General features: G+C 39.8%; 1 protein-coding gene across 1 annotated transcript; it reads right to left on the reverse strand.

Moving 5' to 3' along the window:
• Positions 1-3,314: 3,314 nt before the first annotated feature.
• LOC127666487 (zinc finger protein 728) lies at positions 3,315-17,810 on the reverse strand. The gene is made up of 4 exons (XM_052159304.1): positions 17,720-17,810; positions 8,632-8,758; positions 8,082-8,177; positions 3,315-6,759 (listed from the first exon to the last, which is right to left on the reverse strand). Exons 1-4 carry the CDS (start codon positions 17,723-17,725, stop codon positions 4,871-4,873), a joined length of 2,118 nt encoding a protein of 705 aa, XP_052015264.1. The 5' UTR covers positions 17,726-17,810; the 3' UTR covers positions 3,315-4,870.
• Between the last annotated feature and the right edge of the window lie 866 nt (positions 17,811-18,676).

Here is an 18,676-nt window from a genome sequence, read left to right on the forward strand (position 1 = left end):
GAACTCAAGACCCATCCCCCACAATGACACACATCCTACAACAAGGCCATGGTCACTCCAAAATGTCACACCTCCTAATAGTGCTACTCTTTATGGGACAAAACTTTAACCACATGAGTCTATTGGGCCCATACATATTCACCACCATAGTATTCGAATAGATATGTGTCTAGTCCAATCACCATTAGAGTGTCTTCCTCTGAAAGTTGGTGGAGAATGGAGGCCCAGATCCAGAGCCAAACATTAGTCAGAGAGTCCAGGTTGGAAGTCTCTGTCAGGTTTTTTCCTTGGAGCTTGGGGAATCCTGTTGAAGAAAGGAATAAAGTATTCTAGGCACCATAGGGGTTGAGGACGCTGCAAGAGCACTGCCTGAGGAATCATCGAAGCAGGGCTCATGGTGGAGGTGTGGGAAGGGAAGCTTATTAGCTAAACCCCCAGAGCCCATCTAGATATTTCCTTAGCATGGAGAACACTGTCTGTTTTGTGTTACATGATCTGTGATCACATTATTTATGTGGGGAGTGGTGGCCGTGTGTCCCAGGCCAGGAATCTGGCTGGGAACAGGTGAAACATCTACCATTCTCAGTTGGATGTCGAGGTTTCTGAACCCACTCAACCTTACCAAGTTTACTGGCACAGTCCACTGCCCCATGCCTATAAACATACAAAGCTTTAGAACACCAATTAGACTGGACCAGAAAAGAAAATCATCCCACCACATAATAATCAAAATCTATAGAACAACGACAGAATATTAAATGTGGCAAGGGAAAAAGCCATAGAAAGGTAGACTGATCAGAATTACACCAACATCTCAACAAAGACTCTAAAAGCTAAAAGGGCCTTGATAAATATCTCACATTTTCTAAAAAAAACAACAACAAAAAGCAAAAACAACAAAAAAAAAACCCCAAAAAACAAAACAAAACTCACAGATGCCAATCTAGACTCCTATACCCAACAAAACTCAAAATCACCATATATGGAGAAAACACGATATTTCAAGGCAAATCCAAATTCAAACAGTATCCACAAATCTAGTGCTACAGAAAATACCAGAAGAAAAATTCTAACACAAGGAAGATAACCACTTCCAAAAAAACACTAGCAAAAACAAGGGAAGCACACGAACATAAACTCATACACAAGAAGTTAAGGGCAGATTAAGCTGAGCTATTAGTATTGGGAAGGGCACACAATTCAAGGGATAGTAGAAGCACCGAACAACTGAGCCAATGAGGCAGGCTGAAATTGAGCATTGTGTCTGGTGTTTTACATCCGAGGATCCAGTATTCTCTGGGTGGGGGCTGGTAGCTCAGTCTGGCCAGAGCTTAAAGGAGGAACTATGTGCAACACCCATCGCATGGGCAAACACCATACCCTGACACTTTTAATGATACTGTTATGTTTGCAGACAGGAGTCTAGCATAGCTGTCTTCTGAGATGTTCCACCCAGAAGCTTACCTAGCAGAGACCCCCAGCCAAAGAGAGGATGTAGATTGGCAATTTTTTTGGAAGAGTTGGGGGAAAGATTGCAAGCTCCAAAGGGGATAGACCAACAGAGTCAACTAGCCTTGTCCTTTGGGGGTTCTCAGAGACTGAACCACGTGCTGTTACACTAAGGAAATTGCAGCAATAATCAGAGAGGAATCTAACCACAAAAAAGTGCTACAGGGTTGCTCCTTTTCTCTGTTGGGCTTTACAATTTTATTGTAACATGTACTGGGGGAATTTACATCTACAGATCTTTGACCTTCCTATGAGGGTTTGCCCACATATTTCTTCAAGTATGTAAGGTATTTTTCACACAAGTCTGTATGCAATGTGAGGAGGCCAGAAGACAGATTACTTGGAACTAGACGTACAAATGGGAGTTAGCTGCCATGAGGATGCAGGGATAAATCTTGAGTCATCTGGAAAAACACCTAGTGCTGTTAATTGTTGAGCCAGCCTTCCATTTCCCAAGCATATCTTTTTTTCCCCCAAGACAGGGTATCTCTGTGTAGCCCTGGCTGTCCTGGAACTCACTTTGTAGACCAGGCTGGCCTCAAACTCAGAAATCCACCTGCCTCTGTCTCCCAAGTGCTGGGACTAAAGGTGTGTGCCACCACCACCCAGCAAGTATATCTTTTCTTAAGACGGTAGCCTAGCATGACTGTTATCTGAGAAGCTCTACCCAGCAGATGCAGAGATCCAGAGCCAAACATTGGATAGAACTCAGGGACTCTTATGGAAGAGTTGGGTTAAGAACTGAGGGCCCTGATGGGGATAGGAACTCTAGGGAAGACCAACAGAGTCAACTAACCTGGACAACTGGGGACTATTAGTGACTGAACCAACAACCAAAGAACATACCCAGGCTGGATCTAGCATTTTTGACATATTTAGCAGATGTGCAACTTGGTCTTCATGCAGATACCCAAACAACTGGAGTGAGGGCTATCCCTAAAATACTTGCCTTTCTGTGGAATATGATCCCCAAACTGGGCTTCCTTGTTTGCCCTCAGTGGGAAAGGATGAGCCTAAACCTGCAGAGGCTGTGACAGGGTAGGGAGATGTCCCAGGGGAGGCCTCTACCCTCTTAGAAGAGGAGGAGATTGGAGTTAGGGACCTGGTAAGGGGGAACATGAAGGGAGCAGCTATCAGAACGTAAAGTGAATAAATAAAAATTTAAAAATCAGAAAAAAAGGAAAACAAACATTGGGGCTTGTATAGAGTCTCAGAGGTTTTGTCAATTATCATTATTGTGAAAAGCATGCTAGGAAGCATGAGGAAATGCACACAGACATGGTACTTGAGAAGTAGCTGAGAATTGTACATATTGACCCCTGGTCAGTAAGAAGAAACCTCAAATTCAACCCCCAGTGACACACTCCAGTGAAGCCGTCCTTTTAAATCCTTTTTAAAGAAGGACTCATGCCTGGTGACTAAGCACTCAAATCTATGAACCCTCAGAGCAGCTCTTATTTCAACACAACACGTGGTGAGGAAGTAAGGACAACGGGAGCTTGAAGCAGCTGCTCATGCTCCAGCCAGCCAGGAAGCAGGAGATAGAGGAAGAGTTGCTCTCAGGGTATTTTCTCAAAATACAGTATCTCAGTCAAACACACGCTTCATCCATAATTAACAGGTCTTCTGACTTCAATTAAACTAATCAAGATAAGTCCTGCAAATTGCCAACCTGAGGCTTGCCTCCCACAAGCCTCTAGAATTCATGTGTTAACAACTGAGATGTAAATACTACTTCTTGACCCTTGTCTACATAAAACACAAACTCAACCTTTAAACATAATTTAAGTTTATTTTATCTGGGCACACATATGTATAATTGTGTGTGGGCCTATGCATTGAAGTGAGAGGACAACCTTTAGAGGTAATTAACTCTTCCTATCATGTTGGTACTGGGAATACTAACATGGGTGTGGGTGGGTCTTGTTGACAGTTAAGCTGGTTTCTAAAATCATCATGATCGCTCCAGCCACGAAGCTTTAAATCATAATGCCTCTTCCCTTTCCCCAACCTTACCCACATCTCATAAGTAAGGTAGGCTACAACTTGAAAGGTCCACAAAATATTTAATAATTACAACACTATGAGAGACCACAGTCCATGTGTCACGTGAGACTCAAGGCAATCTGTGAGCTCCTAAGTGGAAAAACAAGTCACTATTTTTACTGCACACTGGCATAGAACAAACATTAAATTTATAAAACAGAAGAAATAAAAGACAGCAAGGACTCTCAGCCCCAAGTCTTCAAGGACCAACACAGAGTCTGGCAGGTCCACTTTTGATATGATTGTATGAATGATTCCAAAGGCTTTACCATATTCCCCAAACTTATAATAGACTTCTATTCAGCATAAAACTTTAGGGTCTCAAGAAGTGTTAACTTTTTCTTGTTTTTAACATTTTAACATTTGTACTACTTCACTCCAGGTTGAACTACTTTGTGCTGAGAAATATAGGAATATAAATATATATTAAACGGTTTGCAACATTTTTTCACAGGTGACATTTCACTCTAGTATGAATTATGAGGTGATTCAAAAGTTCTTATTAAGTTCAGAAGACCTTGGCAGATTCTTCACATTTTTATTGTTTATTTGACACATGAATTCTGTAGTATTGTTTAAGACCAGAAGACTGGTGATAGTTTTTGCAATCTTCTTCACATTTATAATGTTTGTCTCCAGTAAAAATTATCCCATATTTGGCCATGCAATGGAACTTCTAAAGTATTTGCCACATTCTTTACATTCGTGTTTTTTCTCCAGAATTAATTCTTTGATGATTCCTAAAGTTTTTGTTGAGCATTGTCCCATAATCTTTGCATATGCATATGTTTTCCACTCTGTGAGTTAATTTGTGCAGACATAAGTATGACTTTGTAGAGAGGGCTTTTCCATATTCCTCACATGTGTAATGTTTTTCTCCAGAATGGGCTATGAAATGAGTGGAAAGAATCTGTGAAGTTCTAAAGTACAGGACTTGTCATTTACAATTGTAGGGGTTCACATCTGTAATTAATTCTTTTTTGTTGAGAAAGTAATTATGGACAATACAAGGCCAGGCCACATACTTCAACCTTGTAGAGTTTCTCTATTGTATTGAATTCTCTTGTGTTTAGAAAGTGATGATGGGAAATGGAAAGCATTTGCACATTCTTCACACTTGTATGCCTTTTCTCTTGTATGAATTTGCTTATGGTTGGAAAGTCTTGGTGGATAATAGAAGGCCTTGCCTTATACTTCACATTTGTAGGATTTTTCTACTGTATGAGTTCTCTTGTGGTTAGAAAATGATGATAGAAAATGGAAGGTGTTTCCACATACTTTGCACATTTATGGTTTCTCTCCTGTACAAAAATTCTTATCTTTGGAAATTCTTGATGAAGGCCTTCCCACATATTTCACCATGGTAGGTATTCTCTCCTGTATGAATGATCTTGTGTTTAGAAAGTAATGATGCACAATGGAAGGCCTTGCCACACACTTCACAGTTGTAGGACTTTTCTCCTGTATGAATTCTTTTATGTATCAATAGTAATGATGGAAACCTGAAGGCTTTTCCACATATTTCACATTTGTTTGGTTTCTCTCCTGTATTGATTTTCTTATGTTTGGAATGTTTAGATGGATAATCAAGGGTCTTGCCACATGCTTGACTATGGTAGGGTTTCTCTCCAGTATGAATTATCTTATGTTTGGAAAGTCTTGATGGATAATAGAAGGCCTTGCCACATACTTCACACTTGTAGGGTTTTTCTTCTGCATGAATTCTCTTGTGATAAGAAAGTTTTGATGAAACATGAAACGCCTGGCCACATACTTCACACTTGTAGGGTTTTTCTTGAGTATGAATTCTCTTGTGCACTGAAAGTGTTGATGGACATCGGAAGGCCTTGCCACATTCTTCACATTTGTAGGTGTTTTCTCCAGTATGAATTTTTTTGTGTACAGAAAGTGTAGATGGACAATAGAAGGCCTTGTTACATACTTCACACCTGTAGGGCTTTTCTCCTGTGTGAACTCTCTTGTGTACTGAGAGTAATGATGGAAAGTGGAAGGCCTTTCCACAGACTTCACACTTGTAGGGTTTCTCTCCTGTATGAATTTTCTTATGTTTGGAAAGTCTTGATGGAGAACCGAATGCCTTGCCACATACTTCACACTTGTAGGGTTTCTCTCCTGTGTGAATTATCTTGTGTTTACGAAGTGATGATGAAAAACAGAAGGCATTTCCACATATTTCACACTTGTATGGTTTCTCTTCTGTATGTATTTTTTTATGGTTGGAAAGCCTTGATGGATAATCGAAGGCCTTGCCACATATGTCACACTTGTAGGGATTCTCTTCTGTATGAACTATCTTGTGTTTAGAAAGTATGGATGGATAATGGAAGGCCTTGCCACATACTTCACACTTGTATGGTTTTTCTCCTGTGTGTATTTTCTTATGTCTGGAAAGTCTTGATGGATAATAAAAGGCCTTGCCACAGTCTTCACATTTGTAGGGTTTTTCTCCTGTATGAACTATTTTGTGCTGAGAAAGTAATAATGGATAATGGAAGGTCTTGCCACATATATCACACTTGCAGAGATTCTCTTTTGTATGAATTATCTTATGTTTAGAAAGTATGGATGGATAATGGAAGGTCTTGCCACAAACTTCACATTTGTAGGGTTTTTCTCCTGTATGAATTATTTTGTGTTGAGAAAGTTTTGATGGATCATGGAAGGCTTTGCCACATACTTCACATTTATAGGGTTTCTCTCCTGTATGAATTCTCTTATGGTTGGAAAGTCTTGATGGATAATCAAAGGCCTTGCCACATACTTCACACTTGTGTGGTTTCTCTCCTGTATGAATTTTCTTACGGTTGGAAAGTCTTGATGGATACTGGAAGGCCTTGCCAAAGTCTTCACATTGGTAGGGTTTTTCTCCTGTATGAACTATCTTGTGTTGGAAGACCTTGCCACGATCTTCAGACTTGTAGGGTTTATGTCCTGCATGAATTCTCTTGTGTATAGAAAGCAATGAAGGAGAACAGAAGGCTTCACCACATATTTCACAGTTGTAGGGCTTTTGTCCCGTATGATTTCTTTTGTGTGTAGAAAGTAATGATGGAAAACGGAAGGACTTGCCACATTCTTCATACTTGTAGGGCTTCCCTCTCAAATGAATTCTCCTGTGATTCTGATATATTTTTTTCCACTCAAAGACTTTGCCACATTCTTTGCATGTATAGCATTTTCCTCCTGGTGAAGAAGGGTTGAGAAATGAATGAAAATAGAGTAACATTCTGTATATTTACAATTCTTATTTTTAAAACCAAATATTAACTCATAATTGCCTTCGTCTATAAAAAAAGATAAGCTACATTTAAATTCTATCTGTATTCATTGAAGCCTAATTTACAGCACAGAGTAGGTAAAAGTCATGTAAACTGAATTATGACCACATAGAATATGGAAACAAAGGAACATTAACCCAACTCACACATGTAGGCAAAACATATCAACTACGAAACCCTTATTAGAATTATACAAATGCAAATCAAACCATTAAACAAATACAAAAGTTTTATGACTAGTTAAAAAGTATAACTTGGAAAACACTTGAATAAGATATATATATATATATATATATATATATATCTGAATGCATAACATCTGAATAAACAATATACAAACACACACATACACATTCTAAGTATGTAATTTGGTTTTGGCAGCATTACAATACTTTCCATAATAATGCCAAAGAATACCTTTCAAGGATTGAAGGGAAAGAGTTTTATGCAAATCTTAAGGCATCATGCTTTTGTGGATTGTGTAAAGATCACCCTATCATTCAAACACTGATTTCTCTGCTCCCTTATCTTCTTGCCATCCAGACATGGCACTGTAATGCTTGTTTTCAGACTTTCCTGTCTCAAATTTGTATAAATATTGCTTCCCATTTATTTTCTTTCTGGCAGCCCAAGGAAGAAGAAACACACACCACACATACAAAAACATACAAGGGGAGAGAGGGGGTAGGGAGAGAGATGGAGAGAGGAATAGCTACGAGGGAGGACTCCAGAGACTCATGATATCTGAAGAGAAAAATACCAATAGAAAAATGCCACCATCATGGGGATTTTGACTGGGAGGCAGTCAGATTAATTTAGAGGATTAGAAGTAATTATTAACTGCTCAGTCATTGTGTTGTAAATCTCATCAAATAATTCTGATAGTCTCTATCTCCTTCATTTGGGAGCTAGCTGGGATGAGAAAAATCCCCACTTTAAAAAAATGCATATACCCATATCTTATGAAAAACGTAATAGCCAAGTTAAAGATTACATAGAAAGGACAGAGCTTAGGCTGTCTTGGGAAACACAAGTTAATCTCATGATAGAAGATAAGAAAGTTTATGGGACCCAAAGCATCCTAACATTACATGATGTCTTCCTTTGAAAGAAAGAGAAAATTAGATTTTTAAAAGATAATTTATACCAGAATATTTTGTCTCAATGGTTTTATGTTATATCTTAAAATTCCCTACTCAGTTCTCTGACATGCTCCTTCTGACACACCTGGGTGCACAGTGATGGCCTCTTGTTTCTTCATATCTGGAGGCTCTTGTTTTTGTTCCAGAAATGTGACCAAGTATGGTTTAGAGGAAGTAAGTCCTGTTTGTGGGAAAACGGGACAACATTGTTAATGTATTCTCCTGGGAAATAAAATTCCCCTCCAGCACTGTGCCTACAAGGATGAGAAGATACAAAAACAAGGAGTGTAGAGGATTACTTCTTATGTTTTCTGTTGGGCACATCAGAATGCTTAGGAGGAACTTAGTTTGTGGGTTTCAAGCTTCATATCCTTCAGTTACAGGGAGAACTTTTAAAACTGAAGTGTGTGACAATCTCTTTAAGGTGTAGTACTTATTTTCTAATATAAACAATACATTTACTAGGGGGATGAACATGAAAATAAATAGTTCTAAGCTATATGAATAATGTGAATTTTCCTTAAAAGTAGCCTTATGAACCTTTCTGTTGGAAGCAAAAGCTCCCATGAGGTACTGTACACAGGGAGCAACTTTTATACTGACAATTAAGTATTCATAATGGAAGTTATCCTTACCCAGAGACACAAGGTTGTTGTAATTCTCCAACATCACATCTCTGTACAATTTCCATTGAACAAGACCTAGGCATTTCCATTCCTCTGCAGAGAAATATATAGCCACATCTGAGAATGACAACATATCCTGAAAAAAGGAAAGAAAGAAAAGAAAAGAAAAGAAAAGAGTAAATACCACACATTATTCTTGGGGGTTGGTCTGGTGCTTCTATATATTGCTAAATTCTGAGCCCCAAGACAAGCAAATTCCCATGTACGCCTTGCTGTCCAATTTAAAACTATTGGCTGAATCAAAGTGGCAATAGTCAATTTTGGGGAAAATAGAGGTAGGTAGGGCTTTGGTGACCAGGTTGGAGTTAAAGGAAGGACCACGATGAGGAGAAGGAGAAATAGGGAGGGGAAGGAGAAGATGGGAGGATGTGGGAAAGGAGAAGTTGGGAAGGTCTCCATTAGACATGATAGATCTTGTAAAGTAAAATCCCCCACCCCCACCCCGATAGACCTTCCTGCTAGTTGTCCTGTTCCCAGTTATTACTTTGTCTTCTTTATGTATTTCTCTTTTTAATCATTGGTCTGTCCCTTGTCATTTGAGATCTTTATTCCCTTGGGTTCAGGACAACATCAGTACTCTAAGGTTCCTTCATCTTTTAAATGAAGAATATCCATTGGTCAATGTTTCCCCAGGTTTCCACTTCTTGAGATTACCAGCAAATGGTATTAAAAATTATATCTCAAACTAGATTTATAATCCTTTATATTCAACATCTGACATTGTTAGATTTCTGAGGCAACATAAAAGACAGAAGACAGAAAAGGGACAGGAATCTGACCTTTAGCAGACAGGACTGCATTTGTTAGCCCACACACTGAAACACAGACTGATTCTCATGACAAACTGAGGAGTATAACAGATAATGAGTCTGTGGCCATTTACAGGGGCAGATTGAGGGGCTTGGAAATGAAGAAAGTTTTTGCAGCACAGAATCAACCTTTCTCTCCTGAAGTCTCTTCTTTACCAAACTGTTTTCTAAAGTTGAGACAGGTTGACTGTTGTAGATTGGTGTCTGCATGCAGGTGAGGGCAGGTGAAAGATAAGGCTACAACCTGTGACTGGGCAGTGAAAAAGGAATGCGGGTTGAGAGCTTTAGAGATGGTACACAGAGAGACAGAGAGAGGAGATGGGACAAGATGGAACCCGTTGGAGAGGAAGACAAATGGGATCCACGTGGCTTGAAATGACCACAGATAGCTCTGGATATTATAAAAGAACAATAAAGTAATGTAGGGCAATTTGTTCAATACAGGTATGTGGCTTGTATCTAAAGCAACTGAGTTTTGAGTTCTTTGTGTGGGCATTTTGTTGGTTGAGAATTAACTGCTGTATGTGACTGATAAATTATAAGCCTCTGGAGTTTTCTTTATTCGGGGCTAGGGGTTTAGAGCCATTCCTGGCAGACTAGCTACAGGGGACGGTGACTAGGAATGCTGGCAGTTCAGCTGCAGGCGAACCCTGAGAAGCTGGGTGGGTCCCTATATGTGGATAACCATGGGGGCAGGAAGACCACCACTCCCAGAGAGTAGTGGGCAATAGCGTGGATTGATTTGTAATAATTGCATGCTACAGACCATTCAGACATTTATCTCTTGAAAGGGTTTGAAAGTTGCCGAGTCACCTATAATCTCAAAGCAGTTATGCTTCACCACCAAGCAGAGTGGATTAGGTCCAGGGATCTTGGTCAGAAGTGCTGCTGATATAGGTAAGTCAGTCTGATAGCATAAGAAGCTTAGACACACAGGATGTGGGACTTGTCTTTTTATGCCTAAAATAATAATGTCCTGTCCCATCTGATAGAGTCTTGCTTGTAAAAGCAGGAATCCTATGTGAATCCAGCTGACCTTCTTCAACCTTACTTTCTGGTACAAGCCACAGAGCAATGTTTTTGGGGACAGCCTGTCACCCAAGATAATCTGTCTTCCCCAAGCAGACAACACCAGGAGGGAGAGACTGTAGACCTGAAGGGGCTCCTAGAACAGCAGCATCTTCCTCACTTACAAGCCCCCTCACCGGTCTCTCTACAAGGTCCCAGCCAGGTTTCTCCCTTCACACAACCCCACCCCCATGACACTTCCAGGGGATGTGGTGCCCCTCTGTGTGTACTGATATGCAGTCCCATGTGTTGTTCTCAGCCTCCTTCCTGCTTTCCTTCTCTTTGTTCTGTGCTCACAAACCAACATCACCCATATTGTCACACATGACCATATTGCATCTTGTATCACCACCGAATACTATCACTAGTTAATCATATGTACCACAATTCCTTGATTATTTTCTTTATGATTTAGTTAAAATTCATGAAAATTAAAGTTCATTTCTAACCACATTAAGATAAACTCAAAATCAAAGAAAAAGGGAATATAAAGAAAAACAACGTGAGTTAAAAGAATATGCAGCTATTTTAAAGCTGAAAAGAATAAAGGAAGCGTTAGGAAGTCAGACATACAAAGCTAATAGAACAACATCTAACTTTGCTGCAGAGGGGCGGGCTGCCAGGGCAAGCCTGCGCTGTCTCCTAACAATCTTATGACCAGTTCTCACAGAAAAAAATAAACATTATAAAAGATCTTGTCGGCTTTCCTCCCACCATCATACACAGTAGAAATATTTGCCATTATACATTGTTTAGATGAACACCAGGGCAGTCATAGCCTTCATCCAAGACTACAGAAGGCAGGAAGAAGCATCTCAGTGCCATTGAAGACAATGAACTTAAGGAGAATGAGTGCTTGAGTGATATCCAAGAAATCAAAAACATCAGAATGATGGAAATGACAAAACAATCTGGGATTAGAAACTGGAATTCAATAAAGAGAAACACTGAAGAAGATTCTACCGGAAATAAAGACAGAACTTGAGACACCAATTATCCAAAAAGAAAACTTAAAAGAAAAACTTACAGTAGAATTAATTGGCAGATGATAGGATATAAGAACTTAGAGATAAGGTAGATGATCTAGATAAAATAAGCTACGAATATGAAATTAAAAAAAGAAAAAACCTCCAGGAAGGAAACGTATAGAAATTGTTAGGCACTGTGAAAAGACCTCATCTTCAAATTACAGGTACAGATAAGGGAAAAAAATCCCCAGGCAATGGCAGAGATATGATCTTCAAGAGGCAGTAAAAGCAATCTTCCCTAAATGAAGGAAAGAAACAGCCAAAATAATATAAAAAACAAAGAGAACACTAATTGGACAAGATCAGAAAATAAAATGCTCATGGAATATTGAAATTTCTAAGTGAAAGAACACATTTAATAGGTTAACAGCTGTTATCTAAATGGATCTTTGAAAGCCAAAAGAAGCTGGAGAAACACATTCCAAGTCCTAGTGAGGCTATGACATCAAACCTAAGCTACTATTTACCACACAACTATCTGCAGTATCTGAAGGAAAGAGAAAAACTATCTAAAATATAAAGAGCATTACAAGAATTATCGTCTATAATACACCTATAGAAAATACAGAAAGCAACATTTTAGGCTGCAGAGAGGGATGAGAATAGCCAAGAGCCTCTAGAAAGGAATCGGAAGCCAGAATTACACAGCCACAAAGGCCACTGAGAACACAAACAGCACAGAGAATAAGGAACACACTGACAATTCACACTCACATATTAGAACAAGTGATGCCCACAGTCCTCCATTCAAAAGACCCAGGCTGGGAGAATGGATCTAGAAACAAATCCATGATTACGTTGTCTACAAGAGTAAGATTTGAGTGATGTCTTTTAATTTTTTCAAATAGGACAGTTTTCCAAAATATTCCTTTATGTTTTTTTTTTGAATTTTTGGTATCCATTGTAATGTTTCCTTGTTCATTTCTGACTCTGATCATTTGGGTACTGTTTCTAGGTTGACTGTCCCTCAATCTTGTTTAACTTCTCAATGAACCTGCTGTGAATTTGGTGATCATTTGAATATTTTTCTTTGACCTAATTTCAATTATTTCCCTTCTGGTTGTTTTGTGTTTTGGTTTGTTTGTTTTTCGTTCTTTTTATTCTTTGGCATTGAGAGGATATGGATTATGTTTGTTTTTGTTTATCAAAAGTTTCTTCATTGTATCATTCAATCATTTCTCTGTGTTCTTTCTCATAGTTTCATGTAGGCAATTAGAGCTACAAACTTCACCCACAACAGGTGAAGACCTTTCAACAGGTCCCAAAGGCTTGGTTTTCTTAAGATTTCATTTTCATTCTTTTGTATGTTTTACATACACAAAGCAAAATTAAAAGGGAAGAAAAATTAAAGGGGAGGAAATCAACACTCTAAAGGACGCAAATCAAATAGGGCAACTGAAATAGCAATAAATAGTTTTCCAGGTTAAAAAAAAATTCTGTGCCAGATAGATTCACAGCAATTCTTTCAGTCATTCAAAGATATTTAACTAATCTTTCTTCAACCATTTAATAAATATATGAACAGAAGGCGTACCTACAAACAAATTCTACGAAGCAAGTATTACTCTAATAACAATATCAGGTACACAGCAAAAAGTATAACAACAAAAGAACTTTAGTAGCCAAAATCAATATCCATAATGAAGTCAGAATCAAAGTGCTCAAAAAATATATTGGGAAGAAAAACTTGCAAAGAAAATACAGACACATAACAAAAACATTATTGATCATGACCAAGTTGGCTTTATCCCTTAAATGCAGGGATGGTTCATAATCTGCAAGTCAACATATGCAATAAATGACAGAATATTATGGACAAAAATCACATGGTCATCTCAACAGGAGCAGAAAATTCATTAATGTACTCCAATATGTTTTCATGATGAAAGTGCTAGAGAAAGTAGACCAGAGGGTTGTCCTTCAAGGGAAGGGATGCAACACCTGCTTTTCACACAAAGCTTAGAACAGACTGCTAGAGTGCCGAACTTTATTCTATCACTGTGGCTAGAAACTCTACTGTCACCGAGTCTCCTCCAAGATGCTTCTTGGAATTAGTTTCTTTTATTCATTTTAAAACTGTTTTCCCACTCAATCTATAAAATATATGTTTATAGACTTGACAACGAGTATCCTTTTATTCACATATGATCTGTATTTAGCTAATATTGTCCCTCTAGGAGATTTATTGTACTTTATTGTGCATATAGGATTTAGGTAATTATCACCAGAAGAGTTTTCATCTAATTGTGCTTGTGCATGAATATGCCTATAAGAAACAAGAGGAGGTCAGATTTCACCCAATTTGAAAAAAGAGCTGCTAGTGAGGTGTGCTGGGCAAACTGCCTCCTCCCTGCCTCCCCTGCCTTGTTATTTGGCTGGTCATGAAGGCCATGAAGCCCTGAAGGGACTCTCTTTGGGGAGAGAGAGAGAGAGAGAGAGAGAGAGAGAGAGAGAGAGAGAGAGAGAGACACAGAGACAGAGACAGAGAGAGACAGAGAGAGAATATAGGATTCTCCCCCTACATCTCCTCTACCTCCATCAGACTCCTGAACCATACAGCATGTTGTCCTCTGAGGATCCTCTCAGCAGCTGACTCAGACAGATAGCCACCCACAGCCAAGGAGTGGATGGAGCTTGGGGAGCTTAGGGGAAGAATAGGAGAAAGGAAAGGCCCTGAAGTGGATCGGAATACTACAGAAAGACCAACAGAATCAACTAACCTGGACTTTTGGGGCTCTCAGCGATTGAAACACTAAGCATTGAACATACACACATTGTACCTCGGCCTCTCTACTCATATTTAGCAGATGTGCAGCTTGGGTCCTGAACAAATGGAATGGGGGACACCCCAAAACCTGTTACCTGTACCTGGGATATGGTCCTCTACCCGGGCTGTCTTGTCAGACCTCAGTGGAAGAGGAAGCACCCAGCCTCACAGAGACTTGAAGTGCCAGGGAGGGAAGGAAACCCAGGGGACCCCCAGCAACTCAGAGGAGAAGGGTGAGGGAAAGGTGGAAGGCTTGTGGGAGGGGGTGAGCAGGGGCAGGCAGTGAGTGGGATGTAAAGTGAATACTTTAAATTAATTAAATTAAATTAAACAGAAAAAAGAGAGACGGAATGGAGGGTACATATGACCTCCTGGGGAAACTGGGAGGAACTGGGAGGCTATAATTAGGAGAGTGGAGGAACATAAATACGGATTTGAACAGGGCCCTTGGAGCGCTTACGCTAACTCCCTTCCTGCCTGCAGCTCCTCTAGGCAAAGCCATTAGTAGTCACCATGATACATAAACCATACAAAGACTCAACAAAGAAAGTGTATTTCAGAGCAATTTACCTTATGAAGATTGATGCAAAAATACTCAATAAAATACACACAGACCAAATCCAAGAACACATCAAAATATCATCTGTCATGATCAACAAGGCTTTATTCCAGCAACGCAGGAGTGGTTCAATATATGAAATCCCATCCATGTAATCCACCAAATAAACAAACCGACACAACCAAATATTTCATGGTAATCTCCTTAGACACTGAAAAAGACTTTGAGAAAAATCCAACACCCCTTCATGTTAAAAGCTTTGGAGAGATCAGCGAAACAAAGTGCATAACTAAACACACACACACAAAAAGCAACATAGAGCAGGCCAATAGCCAACATCAAATTAAATGGAGAGAAACTTGAAGCAATTCCACTAAAATCATGGACAAGACAAGGCTGTCCATCTCCTCTATCTCTTCAATATAGAACTTGAAGTTCTAGCCAGAGCAATAAGACAACAAGAAGGGGATACAATTTGGAAAAGAAAAAGTCAAAGTATGGACAGTCACAGTTGATATTATCGTATGCACAAGTGACCCTAAAAATTCTACCAGAGACTTCCTACAGCAGATAAACACCTTCAGCAAAACGGCTGGATACAAAATCAGCTAAAAAAAAAAAATCTGTGGCCTTTAGTTATACGAACAATAAATGGGATGACAAAGAAATTAGGGAAATAACCCCCTTCACACTATCCACAAAAATTATAAAGTGTTTTGGTGTAACTTTAACCAAGCAAATGAAAGACCTATAAGATAAAAACTTCAACTCTCTGAAAAAGGACTGTGACTAAGATATCAAAAGATAGAATGATTTCTCATGGTCAAGGATAAGTAAGATTAACATAGTAAAAATGGCCATCTTATTAAAAGCAATCTACTGATTCTATGCACTTCCCATCAAAACTCCAACACAATTCTTAAAGACCTTGAAAGAACAATTTTCAACTTCACATGAAAAAACAAAACAAAACAAAACAGGATACCTAAAACAATCCTGTACAATAAAATGATCATCCCTGATTTCAAGCTGTACCACAGAATAGTAAAACAAACAAACAAAACAACAACAACAAACACAATTGCATGGTATTGGCACAGAAACAGAGAGTATGATGCGCAGAATCAAATAGAAGATCCTGAAATAAACCCACACCACTATGGACATTTGATTTTTGACTAAGAAGCCAAAAGCACACAAGGGAAGAAAGAAAGCATCTTTAACAAATGGTGGTTGTCTAACTGGATGTCTGCATGTATTACAATTCAAGTAGATCCATATTTATCATCCTGCAAAAACTCAAGTCCACATCGATAAAAGACCTCAATGTAAAACCAGACACACTAAATCTAATACAAGAGAAGTACGGAGTAGTCTTGAACACACTGATACAGGAGGCAACCTCCTGAACAGAACACCAAATAGCCCAGGCACTAAGATAAATAATAAATGAGACCTCATGAACATGAAAAGCTTCTGCAAGGCAAAGGTCACTGTCAATAGGAAAAAACATTGGCAGCCTACAGAAAGGGAAAAGATCTTCATCAACCCTATATCCCATGGAGGCTGGGGGGTGATACCCAAAATATATAAAGAACTCAAACACGGTAGACACCAACAACCCAAATGAACCAATTTAAAAACGGAGTAAAGAGCTAATCAGAGAATACCTCAACAGAGGCGTCTCTAATGGCCTAGAAAGACCAAAAGGTCCAACATCCTCAGCCTTCAGGAAAATGCAAATCAAAGTGACTCTGCGACTCTACCTTATACCCAGCAGAAAGGCTCAAATCAAAAACTCAAGCCACAGCACTCCCCTATCGCTGTTGGGAGTGTCAAGCTGCACAACCACTATAGAAATCAATTTGGCAGCTTCTCAGATTATTGCGCATATACAGTTCTACCTTAAGACCCAGCTACACCACGGGCGTATACCCACACGATGCTCCACCATGCTACAAGGCGCCCTTCCTCGGCTACGTTCGGAGCAACGTCACTCACAAGATCCAGAATCTGTAAACAATACAGATATCCCTCCATGAACAAATGGATTAAAAAAAAAAAAACAAACGTGGTTCATTTACACAGTGGAATACTGCTCGGCTATTGAAAATAAGGATAGCAATTTTTTTTCAGGCAAACGGATGGAACTAGAAAACATCATACTGTCGGCTTAGAAATTTCAAGGCTTAATTAGAGTTCTTGAACGCTTCAACTTTCCCTCTAGGCCATGTAAGGAAAAAGAAAGGTTAATAATTCGGATTGTGCAAACATAGATTCATTTCAATTCTAAGATTATTCTGTGGCTATATAGCCATGTATTGTGATGACTCGGGTCACAGAGGTGACTATTAAAAATTCCTGTTTAAACCGAGGCATCCATAGATCTAACAATTCATTCCAAAGGAATAGGAACTAACATTCCACACAACAGTCACCCTCACAAGACTCTGTTCCTGGACACTGTGATTTAGGAAGTTCTGTAAGTCCTGAGAATTTGAGTACAGTCAGGTGAGCACGGGTCAGCTAGGCAGAGCAGGTTTCCAGCAAAGTTGAATGAGCTCCCTCCAGCATCTCGACACAGGCAGTCAGCAAACCCAGCCTGCCCTTGCAATCCTCTTGTTTCCAACATTCTCCCAGGTCACACCTGCTCCCAGGGGCGGTGGCCCATCCTAGATCAGCACAGCATCTCTGGTCAGCAGCTACCCCTGTCTCCCAACCAACCCGAGAAAACTCCCTCCGCGCTCGATCCGCCACCCTGCACAGTCCCTCAGATCTGCAGGACGGCGCTGTTCCCTGCACCAACCTCCATGTCAGAGATCCGAGCCCAGTTCTGAGCAGGACAGCCCCCTAACTTTGAGGGAAAAGCGAGGTTTAAGAATGAATCCGGATGTTAAATACTGACAGCCCCTTCTGGTGATGTCGTAATAGTTGCGACTACATTTCCCACAAGTCAGTGCAAAGGACTTCCAGGAGCACAACAAAGAGGTTTTCTGTACTGCCTGGGTTCCTGCCCAATTGTGAGCCTGTGAAATTGGAAAGAATTTGTCTTCAGCACAAGGGCAGCCACGGGGCGTTCGGGCTCTTTTAAAGTGCTGTGGTCTCAGCACACGATGTTAGCCTGTGAGTCGAGTCTTTCACAGTGATGTTTATGACATTTGCTAGTTGTTAGGATTCTGTCTAAGCTCCACCCCACAGTTACCTGGCAACAGTTGTCTTTGGGGTACAGATAATATTACAAATCTAAGAACATTCGCTGTTTTAGCAAACTGAGAAGACTGGTTCTGATGTTAGGATTTGACATCCACATTTCAAACCAACCATGTGTGGCTCTACTGTTCTTCTGTGCTGAGTCAGTGACCCTGACTGAGACAGGTGGTGAGGGATGGTTTTGTGCACTGTTTGTGCAGATGTTGATTTCCATGCCAAGACATCTGGTTGCAGTCTGGACAAGGGCATGGTCAACCATCTCCAGTATCTATGTTATATAAAAATTGTTTTCCATCTGTAGCTGCTTGTATTCTAATGCTAATTTGGGTTCACCTGGGATACCAAATCTTTTAAATTCATACTCCATTTTAGAGACCCTGGCCTAAGTTTGAACTCAGGTAAATTGAGCCTAGCTCCAGTTTCTATGCTAATCCCCACAAGACCAGAGTTTCCAAGCTATACCCTCAAAAAGACCAGTGTCTCCAGTTTATTCCCCCAACAAACCTGCACCCCAGGTTACAAACCCACCCCTTGCCTGATGACCACCAATGCA

This window comes from Apodemus sylvaticus, chromosome 16 (genome assembly GCF_947179515.1).
Source record: "Apodemus sylvaticus chromosome 16, mApoSyl1.1, whole genome shotgun sequence".
Lineage (NCBI taxonomy): Eukaryota > Metazoa > Chordata > Mammalia > Rodentia > Muridae > Apodemus > Apodemus sylvaticus.